The following is a 26814-nucleotide window of genomic DNA, read 5'->3' as shown; positions in this document are numbered from 1 at the left end:
AGTGTTTCATTTGATTAACAGCATCATATTCATGTCTTTAATTAATTGGTCAATCCATGATGATTATGGCCTTGAATCAAGGGTTTGGTCGCTTATGAGACACTTTATCTAAATGCACCATTAAACTGATTCAAGATACTGGTCAAGCAAAGATCTCATATATACTTGTTTATTATCTATATTAGAGATAAACAAAGCAACTATCTGTTGAATTCTATACATAAATCAGAAAATATCAGAAAATGACAGCACGAACCGATGATGTCTTTCTACATGCAATGAATTAATTAATGGTGGCTTCAATATTTATTCCCCTTTTCTCTTTCTTATAGTAAAAAATTTAGGATACGATAATGATATATCCTAATCCAAAAACACAAAAACATTAGGATAAGAAGAAGTATTTATAGAGTACTTAGTATTTATATTTTTTATTTATTTCAAAAAGACAAGCGAAAGTTCACAAGTGTAGAATAGGAGTACTATAAACATATATTAAAATTTGAAATATTATTTGTGAATGAGAACATTTTTTAAAGTTATTTTTCATTAAGTCGCATCACATGACTTCTCATACATTAAGTATCTGATTTGTTCTTATTTATGTTGTTATTCCTTTCAAATACTATCACTTAACTTGAATAAATTTCAATTTTAAATCTTAAATCTTAATACAAGATATATTTTTTAACTATCAAATTATTGTAATCTTAGAAAATCTTAATTTAGATTTAATTTTAAACTTTAACACATTAGTTATAAATTATATTGACAAAGATGGCGTATCTTATAATATAAATAATTCTTTTCGTAATTTTAAAAGTCTTATTTTGCTAATTTATTTTACATAATGAAATTAAATATTTATTTTTAACAATAAAAAGATCCATTATTTTTATTTAAAAAATATCTATTGATGCGCGAGAAATTTACTAATCCCAGAATAATTTCTACTATATTCCTTAAATAATTAGCTACGTGTTCTCTACTGAGCCTGGCCGGACGGTACGTAGTGGCCAATTACAGTGACACGCTCTTCAATTTGTGACCTTATATGTGTGAATTCGAGTATAGTCGCCATCTTTATTTTCATCTTAACATATTTTGAATTAGCTAGCTAGATTAAAGGAGTGTTTATTTTAGCATTATTTAACCGTCTCTAAAAAGGTTGTATCTGAATAAATAAATGAAGATGACACTTTTCCCCTCTGCAGCTCCGCTAAATTTGTAGTTGTAGTTTAATTTACAAATGCGAGAACGAACCATTTTCCCTCAAAATCCTTGTTGATTGGTAGGTCTATCTTGCTGGTAAACTATTTTACAATTTGGTGGCTTTTGTTTACAGTGTATTCGAGCCTGGTGATATATAATATATAATTTGATATAGAAAAAAGTAATAATGAATATTGTTTCGAATGTACCACTCTGGAATCATTCCATGAATGAGTTGGCGCCTGGTTACTTGGTTAGGAGTTGGGATGTATTTTTTGAAAAATACAAAATAGAAAACGATGTGTGGATGGATCTGGCCTGGATGGTTATGGTCCGGGGTGACGCTAGGATGGTTTTCATTTAAGCGTCACACTTTGTTTCTTTTGTTTTATACTTACTTAAAACACCAACTTGGCTCTTCATTTTAGTAAGCTGAAATTATAGTAAATAACAATTATGTAAATTTAATCCACTCTACACATCTATGGATCTCGTTTTTTTTTTCAGACATCATACATATGTAAAAAATTATTTTGATTGACATGCTCATATTTGAAATATGAACCATGTTAATTTGAAGTAAATACTAAATTGACACCTATAATTTTTTTATACATTTTTATTGGCACCTCATATTATTTATTATATTTATATTTTTCTCTCTACAAATATCTATTACCATAGACAGTCCATACAACATTTTTCATAAAATATTTTAATTAATGTAATTTTTTTGCATTAAAAATAATATTCAGCGTAATTCAACAATGAAAGAAAGTACAGTTGAAAAAACATTCCAAAATATACGTGTAAAATAAGAATTTATGTACACTCGTACCTTTTTATCTAAATGAACTTTTAAAGAAAGTTTTTAACACATCTAACTTGATTTAAGTGTAATGTGGATTAAGCCATGAATATTCTTGAATGATCTAACTTGATCTATTCCTAATTCTCAATTATTCATGAAATAATTTTGTTTAAAAAAATCTTATTATATATATATATATATATCCACTCAATCTTAGGCTTGCTTTGATCCAAAAAGCACAATCTCTCTTTAAAAACGTATATATAAATTAATAAAATGCAACAAGAAGAGATAAAAGGATAATCCTAACTTTTATTATAGATTATAGAATTGAAATAAAATACAACCTTATTATTCCCTCCACGCCCCAATGAAAGAAGCCCGGTAATGGTGTTAACCTTACCTTCACCCTTTCTTTAGAGCCCAGATGTAGTTTCTAAATAGGTTGAGTGCTTAGGAGTGTTGTTGTCTCCTTCTATACTCCATACAAATTGGACAAACACCTTAGGACCGTGACTTTAGCTTCAAGTTGAAGTATGTATTGTTCAATGCTTTGGAACAAAGTGTGCATGTCCATTCCCTCACTCCCAGGAACTGCTCCCTGAAGCTCTCTAAGCTTCTTTTGCAAGGAAGGTCTCACTTTCACAGCATTATTATTGGCCAAACACACTTTCGCCCTTCTTTTCCTTCCTCTTACAGTTACATGTCTCGGCCATCGCCTTGTGCTCATTTTGCCTAGCTAGTTAAGCTACACACAATTAAGGAGAGAGAAATTAGAGATTAAAAATTTAGAGTAAACAATACTGCCAGGACAGAAAAATTTAAGAGAAGTTATTATAAGCCAAGGAATTGGAGATAGAGATGCTCTTATCATATTCACGGGGGTATTGAATGGATGTTTATATAGGCAAAGAAAGGGTGTGGAATTCTCTCACAAATAATTGAATTCACAATCACACATATTGGTAGAAAAATGTTAGAGGTCTGTCAATTTCCAACAGTAGTAGGGTGTGGTGGATACTCACACCACTGGCATCTCTCAATGACTAGAGCTTGTATCCAAATCCAATACGTGATCATGTCTTTTCAAGATATGACCAGAATTTAATTTTGAGTTTACATGATCCTGCCTTTAATCGGATGTGCAATTTGTGACTACACATCACTGCTACATACGCTATCAGTTGAAACACCTGCAACTTTTCTGTATAGACACGACGTATATTAAGTGGGGTAGTTACATATTAGCCCATTTAATTTAATGGATGATGGATCCGTTCCCCCTATAATATGTGTTTAAGAGACCTTATTATAAACTGTTTTAGTTTTATTTCAACAAGTTCTACCGGATATTTTATAAGAACAACTTATAGCTTATATAATCCATTTATAAATACTTACACAACAAATACTTATTTATAAGTTCTTAATTAACTTTTTTGCTCAAAAGACCCAAATCAATACGATCCCGTAAGATATTTGACTTCTGAAATTCAGCATTCCGGAAATTTCAATAATTTTACTTAGAAAAATATTATTATTGCATGTTTTTTTCATAAGAATTATCAAAATGTGCTGAAACTTGAAAGTCAACTTAATCCATCACAGATTTAGGTAGGTCCAGTCGAGTTAAATATTTTTTTCATTTTACATTCATATTAAAAATGGATCCAGTTTAGTTGGATTGAATCCGTAGGACGAATTGATTCACTTAATTCATCTAAAAATATAAAATAATAAACATAAAATAATTTTATTACTTTTTCTACGTTTCTGTTACTATAAATTTTTAATTATATGATTGTCATAGATATTTGACTTGCATTTTATGACAAAATATTTTTTAGGTTTGTTCAGATGTCTTGTTGTAGGTATGATGTTTGAATAATGAATGATTTAATTTAACTAGAATTTTTTTTATTTTTAAACTCATGAAATTTAAAAATAATGCCATCCTTGATTATTCAAAGTTTTGCTAGATAAATTAATTTTTTGTTGAATATTTTTTTTAGGGGGATTGGTGAGTCGGCCCGTTTAACTCACCAACCTGCAGTGGGTCAAAATAATATTTTTATGATTCAACAAAAAGCAAGTTGAATTGAATTGATGGATTTATAAAGTGGATTAAGATAAATCGAATCCAATATTTTTATGATTTAACATAAAGTGAGTCAAGTTGAAATGTGTTTATAAGGTGAATTAAGTTGGATCGGATCCAATGGGTGCTCATACATTTTGACAACTCTAAATTAAACTTTTAGTGTGTGCAAATTGCATCCAACATGCAATAACAAAGTAATTCTTTTTTTTTTTTTACAAAAAAAAAGGTTTGTAGCCACAACGCAATTATAGCTCTTTCTTTAATTCAAAATTTCCAGATGTAGTCATAGAAATAATCCAAACAAAGATTAACTATTAATAAAGCTGATAAATATTCTACACCAATAACATTATAAAAAAAAATCAAACATGTGCAACAAATTTAACCGCAATGCAACAACTGTATTATTGTACATTTTACAAGGATAAAAGGATAAGACCATGGAATGAATTGTGAAATATATTACATTTGTGGGAATAGAAGTGATGTTGTATAGCAATATTAGCATCTCTGCAGGTGTTGATATATAAATAATTTAATTTTTGTTATGTTAATATTAAACAACTTAATTAGTTTTCTCTCCAAATAAATATTTTTATTAACAAGTTGCTTAACTCATAAATATTATATTTCTCTCTCTTATATTTAATATAAAGTTAAACAACTTATGAATAATAATTATTTATATAAATAACTCTCTTTAATTTTAAGTAACTCAAAATTCATGTGACATCAAAGTAACATTTTTTTTGGTTAAGCGACTCATTAAACAACTTTCATTGTAGCATATGTGGAGAGTCCTAAAAATTCTCAAAATTAATTGTGGAGAAACCAATGTTAACATGGTATTTGGTTGGAGGAGAATGAAAGACAGGGAATAAGTTTTTATAATCTTATTATATTTGGTTTAAAAATGGAAAAATGATCTACTTTAAGAGTTTGTATTTTGTGCAACACAAAACGCATGATTTCTTTCCAATGATATTTTGTTTTGTTTAAAAATATAAGATTGATTTAATGGTGAAGAGAGAAGAGAAGAACCAAGAGGTAGCGGGTTTAAATTTTTGGCTAACAAAAATTAATAATTATAATCATATTAACAATTAATATTTGCCAATAAAAAAATAATTAGTTTTATGATTTCTTATTTAATTTATATTCAGTCAAATAAAAACACACGACCTTATGAGTGTGAGATCTATAATTTCATACCAAATAGCCGTTCACTATTTTTTAAAAAAAAAGAAAAGAAAAGAAAAAGCTAGCAAAATGCATGAGACTACAAAATCTTTCTCTCTCTCATCAATTTGGTAAATTCTTCATCTTTTCGAGTATTTAATTTAATGTAATTGTATATTCAAAATTTGAATTATTAAATTGTAATAATCTTATACCGTTCAACTGCCATCAGTAGTGAATACTTAGTATTTATTCTCATACTTGTGTTTTAAAAAAAAAAATTATCTTCAACTCCATCCGTTATTAGCAGTACGAGTAATTTAATGTCACTTTTGTTAAACAAAAGTGTTATTCTGTATCTTAATTATAAAGATAAAGCTGTTAGACAATTAACTAGATGCTGCTTTAAAAGCAAACTTGAATAATGATCTTAATAGTTACAACAATACTGCAAGTTACAAAGATGAAGATATTAGACGACAACAATAAGAATTAAGGCTTTTCAACTTTATCATGCAAAAAATCAAGTCACTAAAATATTATTTGTAACTAAAACTTCAAAGGTGTAGGTATAACATTAGTTTTTCAATTTAAAGTTAAATAATTTAATACTTGTAGATTTTTGTTTTTGAAATCATACTTGTAGATATGATAAATCTTTTTATCTACTGAAACCATATATTTTTGGGGGTAATTTTTTGTCTCATATCATGAATGTGTTTTTTCGAATACCTACTGAATTTGGGTCAAATTTTAATTTTTATTCCTATTTCTTTAAATCAAACTGAATGTAAATGTAATTTTTTTTTAACTTTTGAAGTGATTAAAACTAAGTATGAAATGTCAAATGGAAGTCAACACGAATGGTTAAGAATCTGAAACAAATTTTTACTTTTCTCATCGATGTGGATTTAGATTTTTCGGAGATTCTCAGTCCCAATATGTCATTAATGTCTAATCCAGTGGTAGTAGGAGTGTTTGTCCGTTCTATCCTCATTTTCATAAAATAAAATAAAAACTAAGTATGAAATCCACATATTTTAAATATATTTATATTTTATCAAAAATATTTTTTAAGGCAAAAAAAAAGATCGTCAGTAAAAATACATGAATCTTTTTTTATATAAATTCTTTACATATTAAAAAAAACAAATTCTATTAAAATTTAAATCAAATGAATCAATCGGAAGTGTATGTGTTTGTTAGGTTTGGAAGGAGGACAATAATGAACCCATACATATGCAGTCCTTTTCACAGCTGGGCTCGTGCGTCGCCTCGTGCACATTGTTAGGGATTGGTGTAAATCACATAAATAGGTACAGAAATCATTCTGCGCTGTTTGGTTTTTCCTGCAAACGCATTGAAAGAAAAGATACTGATCCACCTTGGGAGAAGAAGAAAAATAACAATTCCAAGACTATTCTAAAAAAGGAAGAATACTTCTAAAACATTCAATAGCATCTTCTTTATTAATCTTCACACTTATCAAATGAGGATAATGTCAAATATTTTTGCACTTATAAAAGAAGAGACAATTTTATAAAAGCTCATTTGTGAGTGACTTGGAAGACAAAATTTTTTTTTACAAACCGTAAAATATTTTTTATTAGAGACGATTTTGTTGGAATTATATATAAGACTATTATAAATAATTTAATATGATTATATATTTAAGATTTAAACTCAAAAATTACAGATTAAATTAGAATGATGCATTCAATGGTGAGAAGGACATGCTTTTACTGAAGGAAAAAGTTGAGCTGAATGCATTATTCAACAAAAGGGGCGTCAATTCATTCATTATATCCCAGAGCATAGAATCGGATGGTGACCAATCTTATCAAGAAAAATTCTTACACGTCTTTTTCTAACGTTGGGAGTATCTGAAACTAGCGAAGACACCAGCCTAGCCCAGATAAAGATTGGCACCGCACTATTATTGTTGAAAATAATGTTAAATTGTACATAGATATAGTTTCATGGACCTCTCGTACACTTCTGTCATTGTATTGAATTCAAATGCTATATATTTTTGAAGTATATATTCACTATTCATATATACAATTTCACAATCATTGCATGCGACTGTTCAAGGTATTTTTTAGAACAGAAATTTCATTAAACTCGGACACATTTGTTGTGTATATATATAGTTTACATACTAAGGAGTAATTAAGGATCGATGCCACAATTGTGTGAGTAATATATTTTTGTGGCATTAGGCGCATATGGCAATGGCACTGCGATTTTAAGGTAGGGGGGGGTATGCGTATATAAAGGCATACACGTGCATAGCTTTGAAGGGGGCCTTTTATAGGTGTCAGGAGGCTTTTTCTACCACAACTTCTCTTTCGTGATAAGGCTACAGCATATAATCATAAGGAGTTCCAAAATAGACTAGTCTTTTCATTATGTGCATGTGGCCTCCGGATTTTCTGCCTTCAAGTTCCAGCAATCATCCCCCTCCATCCATTTCATAATTACCGTACGTAAATTTCAATTCCTTTGCTTTTCAGTGTCAGAAAGTTTCTGTGTGATATGACTAACTGATATAAATGCCAAATTTAACAGCATGGTAAGAAATTTTACCAGTGAGAGGTAAGTAAGAAAAAACAAAACTACTACTATGTGCGAGCTTCAAAATATATATACATAAATGCACCGCGCGCATCCGCCAGCAGCAAGGAGATATAAAATTAAAGAAATATAAGATGAGTTAGATGGTTAAAAATAAAATAAAAAATTATTAAACTTAATTTTTTACTGATAAAAATAAAATAAAACTATAAAATTATAAATCATCATGCATTATTTGAACCAAAAGGGATGCTATGGTCAAGAGGAGCATGATATACAGCTTTAAGGACAATAACATTATCAATTTGACAGTGGCAGACCAGATATGGTAGAGTTACCACTACGAGATCCTCGGGGGTTGTACTTATGAAGTCACTTAATGGCACAAAACGAAAGTGACATTTCGATCAGGTCCAATCTCGTCTAGTAAAATTTCTCTCGCGCATGCTACACATCAACTTGTATCTTTACTTTGGGATTTTACAGCCTGATGTGATGAAAAAAATAAGAATCATTTCACACGTCCTATGTGATGTGTACTTCACCTATTAACAAATGCAACACACAAGTGATGCTTTCCATGCTGCATCCTTCACGATGTCAAAGCATATATCAACCATAAGATGAAGTGTTATATTCTACACTACTGCCCCCTAGCTATATATCGGAATATTGTTGGGACCAAATAAAAGTAGTCTAGTGCATGCGTAAGATTTTAGCTACATGTAATGTGCATGCAGGTCTCTTCTCCAAAACCTACCTAAGGAAAAATATATAGCTAGCCCTGACCCCGCAATTATATATAGCATTTACCACATGGGGTAAGAGTAAAATTAATACAATCATGCTCCATTCTTGTACAACCCACAAGTCAAAACTGGGGCTGAGATGTTACGTTTTAACAACTAAAGTTGAAGTACGATGGCATAAAACAGATGATTATTAAGTAATGTAGGGCATAAAGACCTGGTGCACGGTTAGCCCCAAGTACAATATAGCTTTTCAAAACCCAGATTTGGCGAGAAAAATCTCTCAAGTGCTTGCTTCAATTAGCCTTTAAACGACAATGAATTATGCAAATGGCTTATCATAACTAGCAAAACTGTTATATGAAAGAGACAGAGGAGATGACTTGCACGTTAAGAAGAAATATCTCAACAGCGAATCAACAATGAACGAAAAACAGTAACGCTACGGACAACTTCCCTGTCTGCCTCCTAAAAGTGCTACAAAGATAAAGAAACAATGAACGACGAAGTCAAGAAAGTATATTTACGTGCATATGCATGTATCAACTGCTAAAGTTCTATCAAGAAAAAACCATCGAAAAAACATGCTCATCTTCGTTTTGAAATTGGAAGTGAGCGTTATCCAAATTAATACAAACCAGCTTCAAACACATCACGATTGTGGGACATTGATATTTCAATCAATAGTATCCTTATATAAAAACACTATTTGTTAAACTTGGAAACAGAACCAAGATTCCAAATCTTAATCTGTGTTTTTATGATTGATCCTGACGCAGGATATAACGAACAAAAACAGGATTAATAATTAGATAGAAAAATGTTTGACAAATATACACATAGAGAAAGAAAGTAAAAAAAAAGAAAAAAATATAAATATAATAAGATTTATGATGTGATAGGAAAAAAAATAAAATATTAGTAGAATACAATGATAATTTATCATTACTCTAATTAGATACTGTCCACTTGGGTGGATTCACCGAGTTCGTCCTCCCCAGCCTTTCCATTTAGTTATTTTACAAATACTTATAGTGCATGTATTTTGGATTTTTGTTACTGTATTTTTATTGAGAATTATAAAAATTCTATGGATTCATTTTTTACAAGTTTCAAAATCAGAAAACAAACAAGTCATTTTTACATTTATTAGTGGAAATTATCAATTAAAAGAAAACAATTCGAAACCCCTCCTAACCGATGAAAGTGTGTTTCATTATTAAAAAATATCCCTGTACTTTAGCCGGTTGATCATCCAATGTACCAATAATGTAGAAAGAAACACATGGCTAGTCTTCAAGTCATTGGTCTAGTATAGGTAAAACGATCATTTAGAATTTCGTGATTGCCAAAGATCAGTTTAAACAAAATGAGGTTCTCTATTGACAATGTTGATGATGGGCATACCCACCTACCTGATAAGGAAGTTCAAACTACCATTGAAAAAACTCAAAACAAATGCATGTCAAAGTTATAATACAAACAATATGGCACTAGCATATTCTATCAAAAAACGAAGACGGTATACATTACTAGTAAAATTCTACACACATAATGTGTACACCTACAAGTACAACCTGTATAGGTTATTATCTTCTCTGTTTACAGCTATATCCAAAAGTTTCAATCAACTATGAGCTCTCGGCTGCGAGTTGAGGGTAACAATTCCTGCAGCATAAATATAAGGCTATAAGCAGAGTTATAACTGTTAAAAAACAATTCTTAATTCAAATACATAAAAGGGCACCTTATATATGCTAAGTCAGCTTGGCACAACACAACAACCAACAGAATCTATGTTGTTAAACTCAAGAATATAAGTAAATTCATGAAGCTTTCATTAACTTGTAAAGTCATAACTCATAAGAGTGTTTAATATATAAATAACATTTAAAAAAACAAAGATGGTATACACACATAAGGTAAAAACCTGTCACGAATCAGAATATTGACACGTACGCAAAAACGAACGAAAAGTTGACAAATGACAACACAAGTGTTTGATGGCAACAAAACTTCATACTACAATTGATCTTCATTTGATCTGTAGAAAATGAATAACGGTGAGGGCTTTTTGGACAATTGATTAGAGCCCCTGGTAAAATGTGTTTCATGTTGCCTTTAGAAAAGGTGCACAGGCAGCATAAAACAGGGAATGTATTCTCTGAAATGGCTTTATGCTGCTGCATGAGATTCTAGCCCTTCAATATCTTTTATTGATATAATCTATATTTCTATTTTAAAATTGGGGTCTAAAAGGATAAACTGCGAGATCGTAACATTTGACCATGTCAATTTCTTTTTCACCCGAGATTATCCATTCCCCATAAAACAGTCATTTAAGGGTCAATTGGGACAAAAATTACATTTGATTTCAAACTTGCAAACTTGCTTCTTGACTTGAGCAGGTTATGTGAGTTTCCATGAGTTTACCAAGTCTACTTGAGTTTACCTAGAAATGACTTTGTAAACTAGTTAACTTGATTTCTCTGGTAAGAATTGTAAAAAGGCCTACAAGTTGACAAGACAGTTGTACAAGTGATCAAAATGGTAAATTTAGCAGGTCTCATCTTCCATCAAAAGGCCAATAAATCTATTATAAGTCATATAATGCCCACCTAATATGTAAATATTTTGGAGAGAAACAAATCGTGAGAGTTATCTTTTTATTCAACTACCAACATAATACATTTATAATGCTTGCAGCAAAAACAGAAAAACTAATTAAGATAAAACCGAAATATTTTCTCTTAAAGTTTAGGAACTACTTCCCTAGAGTTTAGTAACCACTACTTTGATTTGGAAGTCTTATTCAACAACTGAATTAACAAAATATAAGAATGCCACACAGTCCATAAAGCAGTTTTCTTAATACCACCAATAAATTAAGTCTCATTTCTGGCAACAATTGACAAAACATACACAAGGACAATGAATTAAAGCAGCTAAAATAGCAAACTAATGCATTTTGTGAAGCAAATCTTTTACTTGTGGCAGAAGTTGAGCGACAACTTTGGTACACAGTATGCTTCACAGTTTCCGTGTGTCCCCCAATATGCTGATCAGAGAGGTCTGTTTGAGGAAGATGACTTTCAGAACTTTGGTTTGCATTTCCTAAATGATTAGTTCGTTGGTTAACTTTCATTCTCAACGTTCTAGCTGAATCATCCATCCTCATCATTCCACAGTCCTGCAAAGGTTCTTCAATTTGGCAGATGAACACAAAATCAATGCATATTATAAGCTGTTAAGAGTCACAAATCACAGTGTGCAACCAATGAGGAAAGGAAGAGGGTTAAAACTTAGAAGACATTTTTTTTCCCAAACGAAAAAAAAAGGGCAAGAATAGAAAACAAGTGAAGAAACAATCAAATTGAGATAAATCATTAAAAATAGATGTAATGTTTAACCAGTAAAATCAGGTCACAGCAATATCATCATATCCTCACATTTCATTTTCTTCTTTTTGCATGTCATGCTCAAATATGAATTGTTTCAAGCAAAGAAGACATTTTAAGAGTATTACTGAGAGGGACACAATGTACACGCCTCTAAAACATAGTAGGCACCGTACCAAGAAGTGAGACAAGGCATCAGCATTTGTGAGGAGCAAGAGCAAGCAAATAAGCTTGCCTTCAGTTTTTTGCTACTTTATGCTGACTAATTAATACTACATATTTTATTTTTCAGAACTTGCCTTATTGAAGGATTAACCTTTCCATCCTTCCAATTCAGCCGAAACAAGTAATTTGGTGCACCCTGTATGCTCCAGTTTCCAACATAAAGCTACAAATTCACTCAATAATATGATGCTGAATAATACTACGATGTGGGAGGGACTAGCAAAACACTAGTTTAAAGTGACGAAACCGTATTAAGAATTTTTTTTTTTGTCCAGACCATAGTTGTTGTTCATTGGAGGCAATCCTATTCAAGCCGGTAGGATTATTATGAGTGACAATGTTCTCCCTCCAAGTATTTAACACAATTATATATTCAAGACTCAGTCGGAAACCATTGGTTAAGTTGCAACAATCCCACGCCAGTAATTCCATGGTCTTGGTGGTCTCTCTAGGGATTAAATAACATATGGGTGTCCATTAATTATTTTCCTAATTTTTATAACCCCCTTCTCTCTGTTTTATTTTTATCAATAAAGACTCTCCACTTTTATTCCTTAAGAATTGCCCTTATGGTAACAAAATCGCTCTTCAGTTCAAATACCAATCTGTAACCTCTCACCATAAAATTTGACACGAAATTTTTACTATTTTAGCAGCTACACCTACAATTTACAAAGAAGTGCAGCACACATACTCTACAATAGATAACAATTAAAGTTGGAAACGGTTAAACAGCAAAGCAGTATTTACAACAAGTGTACCTAGAGATGAATGGGGAAGACGAAGCAGCGGATCATACATATAACCATCATATTTGAGATACTTTCCAACTTGTTTCCCAAACCACTGCTTCTCTGTTACTGGTTTTTTATATTCCACCCCTGAGACATCATAAACAAGCAACAACTACTTCATCAAATGAAACAAGGAAAGAAAAAGCAACTGCAATTGAAACCAAAATATATATAAAAAAAAAAGGAAGGGTAAGTGTTAAACCTTTAGCTGAGGAAGGGAAGGCGTTGGGTGAGGGAAAATCAGAGGTTGGAGGAGAGAGGAGAGGGGCATACATGTAAGTATCAGCCTTAAGATAATCTAAAACATTTTTCAGTAACACTTTCCTTCCGCTGCGCTTAATGGGTCTCTTCTTTTGAACTTTGAGGTGCGCTCTGTTTTCCATTTCTTCTTCTGTGAAAAATGCAACTTTGAAGCTGAAGGAATAGTAGAACTACGTTGTAGTTGGCGGTTTGCGAACTTTGACAACGGCGCACGTGTCCGATTCCGAGGAACCGCTACAGTCACGTGTCATGTTTATCTTGTTGCTTTGTCCATTGCGCATGCAACGCCCAATAAATTTTTTCTACACTCACTATATTTTACAAAATTCAAATTTTATCATTTTATACTTTTTCTTCCGTAATGCGTATGCATATATGAATTGATAATCCATGTAAACTCATTCGGATGATTAAAAATGTTTTATGAAATAATTTAAAATTAATGAATTATATAAGTTTTATGATTTTCATGTTATTAAGATAATATTTTAACTATTTGAACTGATAGACTAGTTATGTTAAAAAATAATTAACATCGATATATATAATATTAAAATTTCTCATGTATATTTAATATACATAAATTTATATATTAAATTTTGAAATAATAATACATATTTTACATATATAAATTTTTATGTAAACTTATATTTAAAATTTATATATGTAAAAAAATATTATTAAATTAAAATTAATTATTATAAAATTTATTATATAACCTTATGTGTATTAAATATACATTAGAAATTTCAGTCATATATATATATTAACGTTAATTATTTTTTAACATAATTGATCTATTAGTTCAATTAGTTCAATTATTTCAGTCATATATATGTAAGGGTATTTTTATTTTATTTTTTCCTTTTATTATTGGGTGTATTGGAAAAAATGCTGGGTACAGAAAGAAAATCCCCGACGTTTGAGCTTATTGGGGCTTGCCCCAATTGTTAAACAGCTTCACTGTGGGCCGTAGCAATATTTCATGGGTCACATAACCATAAATTAGCGAAGCCTTCATAAGTTTTATACAGTACACTGGCAATTACTAATGTTTGTAATTACTGTACTTGCTTTTTTTAGAAAATTACTGTACTTTTTAGATATTGTCATATTGAAAAGTAAAATCATTACATAAAAAATATTTTTTATATATTAAAATTATTACATTTTCTATTAAATACTATTATCTCTCTATACTTTAATAGTTCTCCTCAGAACATTTAATATATGTACACACTAGTAACACAATACTTTATATGATTTTTATTATTAATTAAATTTCATGAGAATTTTACTCTTTATCTTTTGTCTCTTATTCCTATTAGATAAGCCCTTGTAAATTTTAATTAACAATAAAGGGTGGATAAAAGAATGTTATCATCACTTCTCCCTTGATCTTATTGCAAAATTAAGAATTTTTTTTTCAAAGCTTACTCAATCACTGTAAACATTCACATGGGTTTGATATTTTAAACTTAATTATATTTTTTAAATTACTTATTAGAGTTAGCTTAGTGGCGAAAGATTTAAATAGTTTGTATTCTAGATTCTAATTTTGTTGTGCCATTAAAAATATTTGAGAGAGAACAAAGTTCTAAATTCTAACTTAGTTGTGCCATTATATACTAAAAAAATATTGTTAGCTTTAATGGTATATATTTACTTATCCAAATACTCGATACATTTTCTTATGTACGTGCAGATACATAAATAGATGAATTTGAGAGAGAACCCATTGACTTAATAAGCTTTCAAAGATGCAAATTTAACTAATATAACCATTAAATTGTATGGATTATTTTAATAATTAATATAAACGTTTAATATGTTTTTGGTCCTTGAAAATTTTATAATTTTTATTTAAATTCTTACAAAAAATTATTTATTTTTAATCTCTTAATAGGGGCCAAAATAAATTAGATAAATTCTGCGAATAATAATAATACTGTTGGAAACTTGAAGTGGTTATTACAATAACTATGTATATAGCAGGAAGCTTTATTACGTGTTGTATCAATATCATGTGATTAAATAGATTGACCAAATTCCACCGGCCACCCGACTTTCTTCGTTGAACAATCCAACCAATAACCACCCATCCACAGTACTATCTTTTCATAAATAATAATTGAACCTCTTATTAACACGCCAGTTTAAAATAAATGCTAACAAAAATTTATATATCCCCAAAGTTACATTAATTACTCCATTCTTTGCCCCAGGTCCCTATCACTTTTAGACCTAATTTAAAAATAAACAAAAAACTGCAATAAGTATTTATCCAAATTATTCATCAAATATTGTACTAGTATCGTTTTTCCAATGAATAAAGAAAAAAAAATTGCACCATGTATTGTTTTTTTAAGGTTAATAGTTTCAAAATAAATGCTGTTCTAAATGATTTTACACGGAATAAGGAAAACTAAATAGATGACAAAGACTAATGAATTTATTGTTTTTTCCTTTAATAAAATTTTATTTTTCTTGCTTTCGGGTTATTCGCGCGTTAATTTTCATTTCTGTGATGATATGTGCATTTAAATGAATATAAAAGGAAATATTTAAAATAACAACAAAGCAATCAATTTGCCCCCCACCACAAAAAAAAAAAAAAAAAATCTTGCTTTCGCTTAATTTATACCCGGAATTAATCACTGTCAATGTGATCATATGAACATATAAGAGGAAACATTAGAAATGTAATACACAAACTTGAAAGAATATAATCGCACTTAGATGGCCACTATGATGTGCATGCAATACATCAAAACAAAGAAGAAATTAACAACTTGAGGAAAAATACTTTGACTGAAGCTGATTTCAATTTTCTTAATTTTACTGTGTGAAACTTGACACTGGTCTTAGGCCATGTTTGAGTGCTGCTTCCCACACAAGATCGATTCTGTTAACATCTATGGCCCCAACTTCGTGATGAGGCCAACCTTCAAGGCTATGTACCACTCCTCCTGCATGGCACGCGTGAACCACTCCCCTATCCATCGTGTACTGCATGTATATATATATATATATATATACGAGACAAATATTAATGTTAACAAATACAAGTATGTAATTGGTTCGTGAGAAAAGAACTGGATCCTATCAATTAAAATACAAAAATGAATGAGACAGATACTGCTAAAGTTGGTGATTGCTCACCTCACAACACCCTAGTCCTTCCACGTCTTCTGGTAATCTCATCGCTGCCAGGTCACCATAAGTGCAATCTTTTCTAAATGGTAAAATTGGCGGGACAACAAATTGATGAAAATGGGTTCCACGTGGTGCCCAGTATTGCTCTCTTGGCGTGATCCACTTACCAACGATCCAGGTCTGGATTAATTAAGACAAGTAACCACCATACAAATTACTTTCTAGCGTCTTTGGACTTAAAATTTTAAAATTTTGATAAATTTTAAATTTTAAGAATTTCAAATATTTCAATTGAAATTTTTTTATTTTTAAAATTTTGTGTTTGAATAAAAAAAATTAAAATTACGAGGATGAAAGAAGATGAGTAATGAGCTCAAAAATAAACTTCCAAAACTTTTAAGTGAAAGAAAGGATGAAGGTTATAAAAAAAATATCAAGAAAAAAATTTTAATTTCTCATCTTTTAGAAGAAAATTAAAATTCCACAATTTTAATTTTTTAAAATTTTGTTTTAAAATTTTAAAAATTTAAATTCTTCATAAAAGAATATCCAAACAATGAATTTTAGAATAAAAAAATTTAAATTATTAGATAAATTATTTTCCTCAGTTAGAATTCTCTATCCAAACATACTCTAAAAATACACAAATAATTTGGCTTTGAATGATTATAATATTATTCCATTAGTTAATTTCCAAAGTTGCGTACCAAAATAAATCCAACTTGTGTGAATTAATATTTAGTAGTGATGTATAATGAGGGAGTATGCATAACAACTTGCATGCATGTGATCATTAAATTAAACTTGGGGGAAGGATATTGGCAGATGTAAGTAGCATTACCAACATTTTGAGCTGTGTAAAGAACTAGTGAAGGATATTGGTATAGTTGTACCTTACAGTTTTGTGCAGCTTGGTATTTTGTCACTTGGACAAGATAGCTCTGATATTCAGGAGGGGCTTCCTTTTGAATCCTCTGAAATCTATCTGTTGAGAGAGTTAACATCTGCAAAGTAGCTCTCAGCACATTAGTAACTGTAATTAAATAAAATAAAGAATCATGACACTTTGCATCATGAGAATTAATCACTGTTATCAGCATTAGATCTAAACTACTAACAAATTAGTATGTATGTAAACAGTTACAGTACACTAAATGTCTATATCTCATTTAATTATATGCATCATTGATTAAAAGGGACCCCTGCTTACCCACCCTACAATCAAACGTTGGAATGTGTCCATTTCAGCACTACAATTTCATTTCATCTTGTCCCATCCTTATATCTAAAATTAAGAACGAGTACCTAGTGGGGAGAAAATGTAGGAAAAGAAAGCAAAAGTATAATGCAAGGAAAACGGTAAAAAAAAATAGGGACTGTGAGAAATTTTACCAGAACTTTGACTTTCTTTTGGCAAAGGTAGAGAGCAATTGCTCTTCCAAGCTTGGATGTAGCTCCTGTTAGGAACACCTCTTTCACATCTTGAGGGATCTCATTGAGTATGACAGCAGCAGTTAACGTGTTCCCATGAACGACACGGACCCTAAGGTTGGGGTGCTTGTCCACAAAAAGTTTTCCACCCCCATTTAGTGATTCATTCTGCATTCAGTGAGGAATAAGATTGGAATTGCAAGCTTCAAGCATCCCCAATAATGGAGAGTAATGATAGACCGTATATCTTTACAACTTAGTTACTCTGTAGCAAATTTTTGATAGTTAATACTTAATACTAAGCTGAATGTATGATAAGATCGTTGATCTGTCATGTACCTTGGTTTAAATGTATAATTAGATAATTTATTGTTGTTATTATACAACACACCATGGACTTGGTAACAGTTAAGTAGTTAATATCCCTAGAAACTAGATGCTATGGATTGAAATCCTAAACGGCTGATCATGGAATAGAGTGACTCTTAATATGTTAGTATTTTCATTTCATAGGTAGACTAAAAATGGGAGGCCAAGTGTAATCTGTTTCAGAGGTTGCCAAATGGCCCACCATTCCTATGCAGCAATTATGATGTACAACACTACCTACTACCTTACAACTTACAAGGCATTCAAACCTTCACCAACTATGCTCAGAGAAGGCCAGATTCAATAAATTAACCCGTTTGTTTTACTATGCTTGTCAGATTAAATAGTAAGAGAAAAAAGTTCAACGTGTCAGACCTTATTCAATGCAGCAAGGCTGATGACTTTAACCCCAATTTTATCAGCCCTGAGGATAGCTTGCTCAATCTGATTATTGATTCCCTCAGTAGCAAATGGCAAGAAATACTGTAAAAATGTTGAAAAAAAGAAAAGTCAATCAATACTTGTAAATTTCCACTCTTTCCAGCATTCACGGTGGTAAAAAGAAAATAAAAATGGATACAAATTTGACTGATGGACCCACCTGAAAGCCACATCTAGGTACAACCCACGTATGGTGAAGTCTTCCTCTGAGATAGTAGAAACTAACTAAAAAGGTCTTGGACCAAGCCCACATTGCTAGCAAAACTAGAAAAGTAACGGGCAAGCCTGGGAGCAAGAAGAACCTTGTTGTGTATGGCAATGAAGCAAAGGATCGAAAGACGAATTGGACATGCATACTGGATGACACATCAACCATATGTGCCAGGAAAACAAAATGGGGTACCGTGTCACCGTTTCCTGCAATGACAATTGATAAGTAATATGGTAAAATTTTATTTTACATCAAAACACATAATGCAAATGCAGCTTTTGTGAAATGCTATTGGTGATGTTGAGTTCCCATCAAGCATTGAAGTCAAAATGAACAAAAGAATAATTGGATGAAGTCATTATTAAATCATAGGACAGCTTACCTGAACCTGAACTTGGTAGTTTGGGTGATTGCCATGATTTTTTGTTGAGGGTATTGCCAAGAGCATCAAAGAGAGGCATGAAGAGGCAGAAGTTAGTGTCCTTATCAGAGTGGTGTAGGTGGTGATATCTGCATCATAGCATAGAAAGCAAAAGAATGATGCATACAACTCACAACTGCAAAGAAATAGACATGAATAAGGAGAAGCTTTGGAACCAATCACATTTGGAAATCATTGCTGGACTGGACCACCATATGCAAAAATGCATGTTCACTTCTTATGTCACTCTCTTGGCAGTTGCAGCAGATATTGAAGAAAGCTAAATACAGTATGCGGCAGAATTTAAATAGGCTTCAAGCCAAACATCTTTAGCTGTTTGATCCTCCTAGAATTTAATAGCCTCCCACTTGTTGCCTAAAACTTGTTGAACTCGTGGGTCACTTGTTTACTTGAACTTCTCTCTTCACAAGAGAGAACCTTAGACTGTTAGCTTTAGGCCCATTTTTCCATCCCCCCCTCTCTTAATGGTGTGTTTGTATGGAGAAGGAGGGAGAGAAATAGAAGCAATTAGAATTATTCTTTAGGTAATCAATCACTCATGTTGCTTGAAAGCTTTATAAAAATAGGAAAATAAACAAGAACTTTCAATTTTCTTTGTAATTATCCAAAATCAGAGTTCCTCTAATAATTTAAGTAAACTTTGTTGCCAACTCAATTTTTCTTGACTTGTTTCTTTCTCTACCAACATTCAAATAAGTCAAAAAGAACCTGTAGTGACTCAACTATTCAGGTACGGTTTCGTTTGAATCTATAGGTCACACAGTTAATGCTTTTCACTTGTCTTCCTAAAATTCTGACAGAAATCAATGCGAGCTTTCTTATGTAAAGTTGACGATCAAATATGTAACTGAGATTTATATTGGAAACATATGGATGCAACAACTCTAAATTAACTTACGTTGGTGTGTATATCACATATCTAAGAAATGGGAGTTTCTCGAACAATTGATGAGGAACAACTTCAACGTTACAGTGGCCCAAGCATCTCAGGAAATCAAAAATCAAAACATAGCCATATATCAAGCTTGCTGATCCATATCCCATCAAAGATGCCCCAAGGATAGGGGTTCCAATGATTACTGTCATAATAAGATGCTCCAAGAGTGTTGCATTTCCAGCTGCAGAAAATAAGTCAAATTTCAATAACCAACACAAGATCAACAAGTAGTTTGAAATGGGTATGAGATATTATGAATTATAAAGTTTCAACAGAGTAAATATGTACTAGTCTTCTTCCTTTTGAACAATCAGATAGATCCAAAATCAGAATCTACGAGAGGAGGCGTAAAATGAAGAAGGATAAATATGATTCTCACCGGTGAAAGACTCTGGTACAGGAGATGAATGATGAAGTGAATGATAATGGGTGAAAAGATAGTCTCCATGGAACTTCCTATGCACCCAATAATAAAGTGGCTCTGAGACTCCCACATGGAGAATCAAAGCAACAATTAGACCTTTTACATTCCAGAGAGGAAGATGCTGAAGAAAGGGAAACATATAGCATGCCATGGAGGCAACTAGTGCTTGAAGAATCAAGAAATTGTCCCTGTCGGAAAAAACAAGTATATTAGAATGTAGGTATGAAACCATTTTCAACATAATGTAATTTTAATCAAATAATTGAAAGAGAGAGAAACAAATTCATAGCAATTTTTTACCAGTCCCATTCTTTGTCAATCTGCTTGAAATCAACACCCTTTTGAACAATCCGTCGATTTCTGGTTAGAAAGAACATGTGGCTGTAGGAACCCCAGAGCACATGAATTAGACCTCTGAGACCACTTAGTATGAGCAAATGAAGGCACCAGCTGAGGTTGTAGTAGGACTGCTCTTCACCATAGAACCATTCATAAAGGACTTTCCCCACAAACGGTCCATATAATAGATACTACATATCCATTGAAAAACAAATAACAATCACTCACATAACATAACCCATGTCTGTACCAGTAAAATTACCATAACAAAGAAATAAGCACCAACATGCATGACATAGCTAGATTTTTCTGTACCTTGTATGTTCCAAAGTTATCCCAAGGCCATGCTGATAAAGGAGCCCCCATTGCAACTGCACTACTATGTTGCAATTAAGATTCTTCAAAATCTTCTATGCTATCTTGCAAACCGTTGCACCTTTTCCCTTGTGATCAAACGTAATTGCTCCACACCCTATATTGTCTTTTCTTCTAGGCACCTATATACTTTTTTTTCCTGTATTTATTAAAACACAAGAGAACCCAAAAAATCCATAACACTAGCAAAGAAGGTCAGCAACCCAATACCAAAAAGAATATCAGAAAAGTGTTCCTTCCTTCCTTTATCCTTTCTTAGTAGTAATTGCTTTTGAGCCACAACTTAAAAATATATTCTTTCGTCCCATCACGTATTTATAAGCGCTGCGGATCATGCATTGATCCTTGTGGCCTACAAAGTAAGATAGTCTCCCACCTGTCTTCTGCTAACTGGGACATTAAATTATCAATTAATATATTCTAAAAAAAAGTACTACTATTTGATTCATGTATCTCACTTGAGATTTTAATCTTATGAAATAAATAAAATAATATATAAAAACTTAGTTAAGCTGAAATAACCCTCCCTTGATTGATTCTGGTTTGGTGGTCTAAAAACAAACTATTAAAAATTATTAGTATTCAATATTATCAATGCATTTTATAGTAATTTTTTTCATAAAATTATTTCTATTTAATTTTTTAAATATAATAATTGATAAAGTTGATTTTATTTTAATCACTGTTGTATTTAAGAGTTAAGTTTATATACCGATTATATTAGTTTAAGTTATTTTTAGACAGATATTTAATAAGATTTGATCATTTTATTATATCATCTTAATCGTTAATGCTAACTATAATGTAAGGAGAATGTAATTTTCTATTAAATATTTATATAAAAACATTTTAACCTAACTATATATGTTAGCTAAATTCTATATTTGTTATTCTGGTAATAACATCATTTTATTTCATTTCACGAGCACTCCTATCAGATACTTTTGTGTAAGATATTAGTACACATTAACAGATACACTTCTCCTTTTTATATACATGGCTTATTATAATTATTATACTTTATAGTACTCCATATTAATTACGCTGTAATTAATTATAATTAGAGCCTTAAAAAATTAAAATCTACGTAAACGAAAACACACACCCCGCGCGTCGTATTGCTGTAGCGTGTTGTAATCCAGCAGTAAGAGATCTGGAGAGTAGTAGTAAATGCCTTATATGGTTGGCAGGTGAAACAGTACCTCTCAGCTGTTAGATAAGGTAGGTTTGGAGTTACCTCTAAATCCGGTTTTCATTATGAGAGCATTATAAAGTAACCTTATGTTTAATTTAACAAAGACTTTATTATTTAATTTAATCTAAAAAAAATTACACTACTCGTATTTCTTGTGTTTTTTTATTTTTCAAATTACACTTGATACTTCTCTTTTTTATATTACTTTTATCCCTTTTTTATTAACGTTGTTACGTTAATTGAAATATGTGAATAGATAAAATTATTTTAACATTTTTGTTATAATCGTATTTCCTGTGTTTTTCTCAAATTGCATCTGATATACCTTCCTTTTTTTACATTATTTTTATCTCTTTCCGTTAACGTCGTTAATTAACATCAATTGGAATATATGAGCAAATGAAATTGTCCTAACATCTTTGTTAAATACTCAATAACAAATTAACAATTGACTCTGTTAATGAATTTTTCTTAAGACAATAACAATTTTCCTTTAATATTTTATTTTTACTTCGTTGTTGCTATTACTCGAAGAAGATATAAACTCTTGATTGAGACATTATATCAAGCAACTAGTCATCAAAAATAAATATTTCAAAGAAAGGAGTTAAAACACAAATGCATGAACAAAACATTAAAATTTGAAGCAAATGATCATATTCAATCAATTGGCATTGTTGGGAACATGTCCAACAAAAATGTTGCAACCAAACAACTCAACACAAAAAAAAATTGAAGTAAAAAAAAAAGGAAAGATATTAACACATACGTACCAACAAGGTGGGTTCAGGTTCAATTAGAGAAAAAAAAGTATTAAAATATTTTCAGGTTCAAAATAATGTTATGTTTTTTATGAAGTTAAGAGGAAGAAGATAAGAATATTTTAGATATAAATTTTCATTAAAAGTCATATGATCAAATTGTGTCTACTTTCTATTAAATTATTAAACGGTGTTTAGGAGAGAGGGAAGAAGTCTTAGTGAATGTAATGTGAGCTAAATAATTAAGAGATTTTTTATAGTGTACAAAAAAGGAGGAATATTAGATGTAATTTTAAAAAAACACATGGAAGTGCGAGTGTAATTTATTTGAGGGTATTTTAGACATAATTTTTTATTAAAGATAATGTGATCAACATGGACCTTCTGTTAAGGGATCTGAGTGTAATGTGAGTTAACTAATTAAAAGATTTTTTTAGGGTGAAAAAAAAAAGAAAAATATTGAATGCAATTTTAAAAAAACATGGAAAGTATCTTATAAGTTTAACTTTTTCCCCCTCAAATTCGGGGTAAAATAATAAATTAATTATAGAAATTGATAATTAATTGAACATAATTAAAATTTAATAAAAAAAAGTTAACGAAACTACTTAATACATGTATTGGGATTTGGAACTAAGTGCATTCTTCTCCTCAACAAACCGTGACTCTTTATTTTTCATTTTGTATTGATAATAAGTTTTAATGACACCCACAATCTTATGGAATGGAAGATGGAATATAAGATTAAGAGGTGGTTTTTTAATCTCTTCCTATTTAAAATCCAATTACTGGTAGTCGAAAATTTATTCTTTTGAGATTTTTTTTAAATTGCAAATCTTTTGTATTGCTCATTTTAAATTGATTTTGTTCAAGTCTTCTCTCGGTGGGGCCTTCTCTTATTGTTACTTTCAACACACATTCGGCTATTTCTTTTATTCTAAACTCTTCATTTACATATTAAGATGTATAATTTTCTATATGATTGTGTTTCTCTTTCAGATGAGTTTCTTTATTTGGCTTATGTTTTTGTTTAGGTTTTGAATTTTTTCAGAAAAAAAATATTATTGTGAAAAAAGTTATTAAAATGTGTACTACCGATTGTAAATACATGAAATATTTACATTTGTAATATCAAGACACTTTTAAAGTTTTTTATTTTATAAAAAGTGACGAATTTATTATTTCAATACCAACTACGAAGCAATTCAAATTGAGAGGCTTTTGAAATCTTAAAATCAAATACTATTAGTTATGATATATTATAAATTCAAGACATTATATTAGATTCAATTAACTTCCGCAATTGCTCTTTAAGATTCATTAAAAGGAATGTTGTCTGTTCTAGATTAAAATTTGCTATAAATTTTTTTTTGGAATTTTAAACATTTAAAAATACGTTATAAATGTTTTCTTGAAAGTAATAGTTAGTGTAAAATTACTAATAGAAATTATGAATTGAAATTATGAATAGTTGATATTAAATTAGTAGTCTGTGGCATAAATGCTTTGTTGAAATTCAAAAAAAAAAACTGATAGAAATATCTTTGGAAACTAAGAAAAAATTGAAGTTAATTAATTAAATTTATACTTATTATGTTTGATTTTTAAAAAAAATTTATCAATGTTTTCTTTAAGTTTTAATTTTTTTTAAATGTCATAAAATAATCCAAAAAAAAAACATAAATACTTTCTTTGAAACTAGGAATAATTTGTTATTAATATTATTTTTCTTATTTTACTCCCTTTTTATTTTTCTTTTAAGGTTGTTAGGTAAAAATAAAATAAAAATACAATAAATTTTCTTAATAATAATAAGATAGTTGTGGGGATTTTTAGTTTACTTATTTTTCTTTCCACTCCACAACAAATATGAGTAAATTAATGAAGATTATGAGACAAATAAGAGTATAATTGATAAGTAAAAAAAGTAATTAATTTGATTTTAGACTTTACAAAAACACAGATAAATTGAAATATTTTTTTTCAAAAACACTGATATAAAATTGGAGTAACTGTTGCAATTGGTATACATGCTTTAAAAATTTGAACTTAAATAATTATAGTTAAATGTTATCATTCTTGAATTTTAATAATTTAAAAACTTTTATAAAAACTTCCTTGAAACTGAAAACAAGGTTAAATAAGTAGATTCAAATTTCATAATTTTATTTATTTTAAAATTGTCAAATTCTTTATATAAATTTTAAACTTTTAAAAAATGTTATAAGTGTTTTCTTGAAATTAGGAATTGTTGGGGGATAAATCAGTAATTTCAAATGAAAATGCATCATTATCTTACCAAAAGTGAAATTGATGATCTTATGGTAGTTATTTTGCATGCTTAAAACATTTGATGATAATTGTATTTTCATTAAAAAATAAGTAAAATGATTCAATCTTTGGACCAATTAGAACAAGGTTGTGAACGTAGTTTAGGGACTGAAACTGCTGTTTAGATGCAAAATTGCAAAAAAAAATTGTAACTATTAAGATAAATTAGTGTCATATTAAAATTTAACAAGCTAACTATCATTTTAATAAATAACTGACAAGATTGAATAAAATAAATTTTAGATTTTAAATATAACATCTTATTAATTTTAATTTACAAAAAATATTATTTCATAAAAATATAAAATTATATTCTCATAAATTTTTCTCACGGATGTATAATCTAGTTTAAAATATAATCTATAGTCTTAAAACAAAAAAGTTGAAGTCTTTGATTTTTCAAAGTTCCCCCTATTATGTTTGTCTTAATGTAATAAAATTATCTTCTAGCTTAATGTAATAGTCTTGAATTTCTTATCTTAATTTAATAGTCTTTGACTTTTTAAAATAGCATTTATTTATTTACTTAAAAATAATTTTATTGTCGTAATGTAATAAAAACATTTTTACGTCATCATTTACTTAAAAAATAAAGTCATATAAAAAGATAATTTGACTAATCCAAACCTACAATATAAGTTTGAATATTAATTTTTTAGGTAAAATAATCTTTATATGTATTTTTTTCTTGATGCATAGTTACTTTTTTTTTCATTTCATAGTACATTTTATATTATATCAAATTACATTGTTTTTATTTAATTAATTATTTGATCAAAAATAGTTTTAATTATCTTCTTTTAATCAGTACCTAATTTTTTCAATCAATAATTTATATAATAAAGTATATATAAATAATTATTAAAATTATATTTTCAATACTTAAACTAATTCTTGAAAAATAAATTAATATTAAATGTTTCAAACAGCGTGATTTGAATTTTTTATTACTAGTTAAACAATCTTTCGTTGAATATTTACAAAATTATATTACTTTTAAATTTTTCATGTACTATAAATATTCAAATGATATATGAAAAAGCTTGTAGCAATAATATGTGATTGTGTCTCATAATTTAACATTTGTGTTATCAA

The 26814-nt window shown here is 29.8% G+C and overlaps 2 protein-coding genes across 3 annotated transcripts; both read right to left on the bottom strand.

Moving 5' to 3' along the window:
- Positions 1 to 9988: 9988 nt before the first annotated feature.
- On the bottom strand, positions 9989 to 13553 carry LOC114381883. Of its 2 annotated transcripts, XM_028341108.1 has the most exons (4): positions 13249 to 13511; positions 13014 to 13133; positions 11618 to 11830; positions 9989 to 10297 (listed from the first exon to the last, which is right to left on the bottom strand). In XM_028341108.1, the coding sequence occupies exons 1-4, from the start codon at positions 13427 to 13429 to the stop codon at positions 10257 to 10259; spliced, it is 555 nt and encodes a 184-aa protein (XP_028196909.1). In that variant the 5' UTR covers positions 13430 to 13511; the 3' UTR covers positions 9989 to 10256. The 2 variants fall into 2 exon arrangements, with proteins under 2 accessions (XP_028196909.1, XP_028196908.1); XM_028341107.1 differs by lacking the exon at positions 9989 to 10297 and having other exon boundaries at positions 11360 to 11830; positions 13249 to 13553.
- A 2363-nt stretch (positions 13554 to 15916) lies between these two features.
- LOC114382484 (very-long-chain aldehyde decarbonylase CER3-like) lies at positions 15917 to 21721 on the bottom strand. Its single transcript, XM_028341949.1, has 11 exons — positions 21373 to 21721; positions 21019 to 21248; positions 20674 to 20906; positions 20256 to 20475; positions 19298 to 19425; positions 18865 to 19121; positions 18639 to 18746; positions 17856 to 18062; positions 17357 to 17467; positions 16470 to 16643; positions 15917 to 16316 (listed from the first exon to the last, which is right to left on the bottom strand). Exons 1-11 carry the CDS (start codon positions 21421 to 21423, stop codon positions 16146 to 16148), a joined length of 1890 nt encoding a protein of 629 aa, XP_028197750.1. The 5' UTR covers positions 21424 to 21721; the 3' UTR covers positions 15917 to 16145.
- Positions 21722 to 26814: the final 5093 nt, after the last annotated feature.

This window comes from Glycine soja, chromosome 13 (assembly GCF_004193775.1).
Source record: "Glycine soja cultivar W05 chromosome 13, ASM419377v2, whole genome shotgun sequence".
NCBI classification, from domain to species: Eukaryota; Viridiplantae; Streptophyta; class Magnoliopsida; order Fabales; family Fabaceae; genus Glycine; species Glycine soja.
This window is presented reverse-complemented; position numbering and strand designations above follow the sequence as displayed.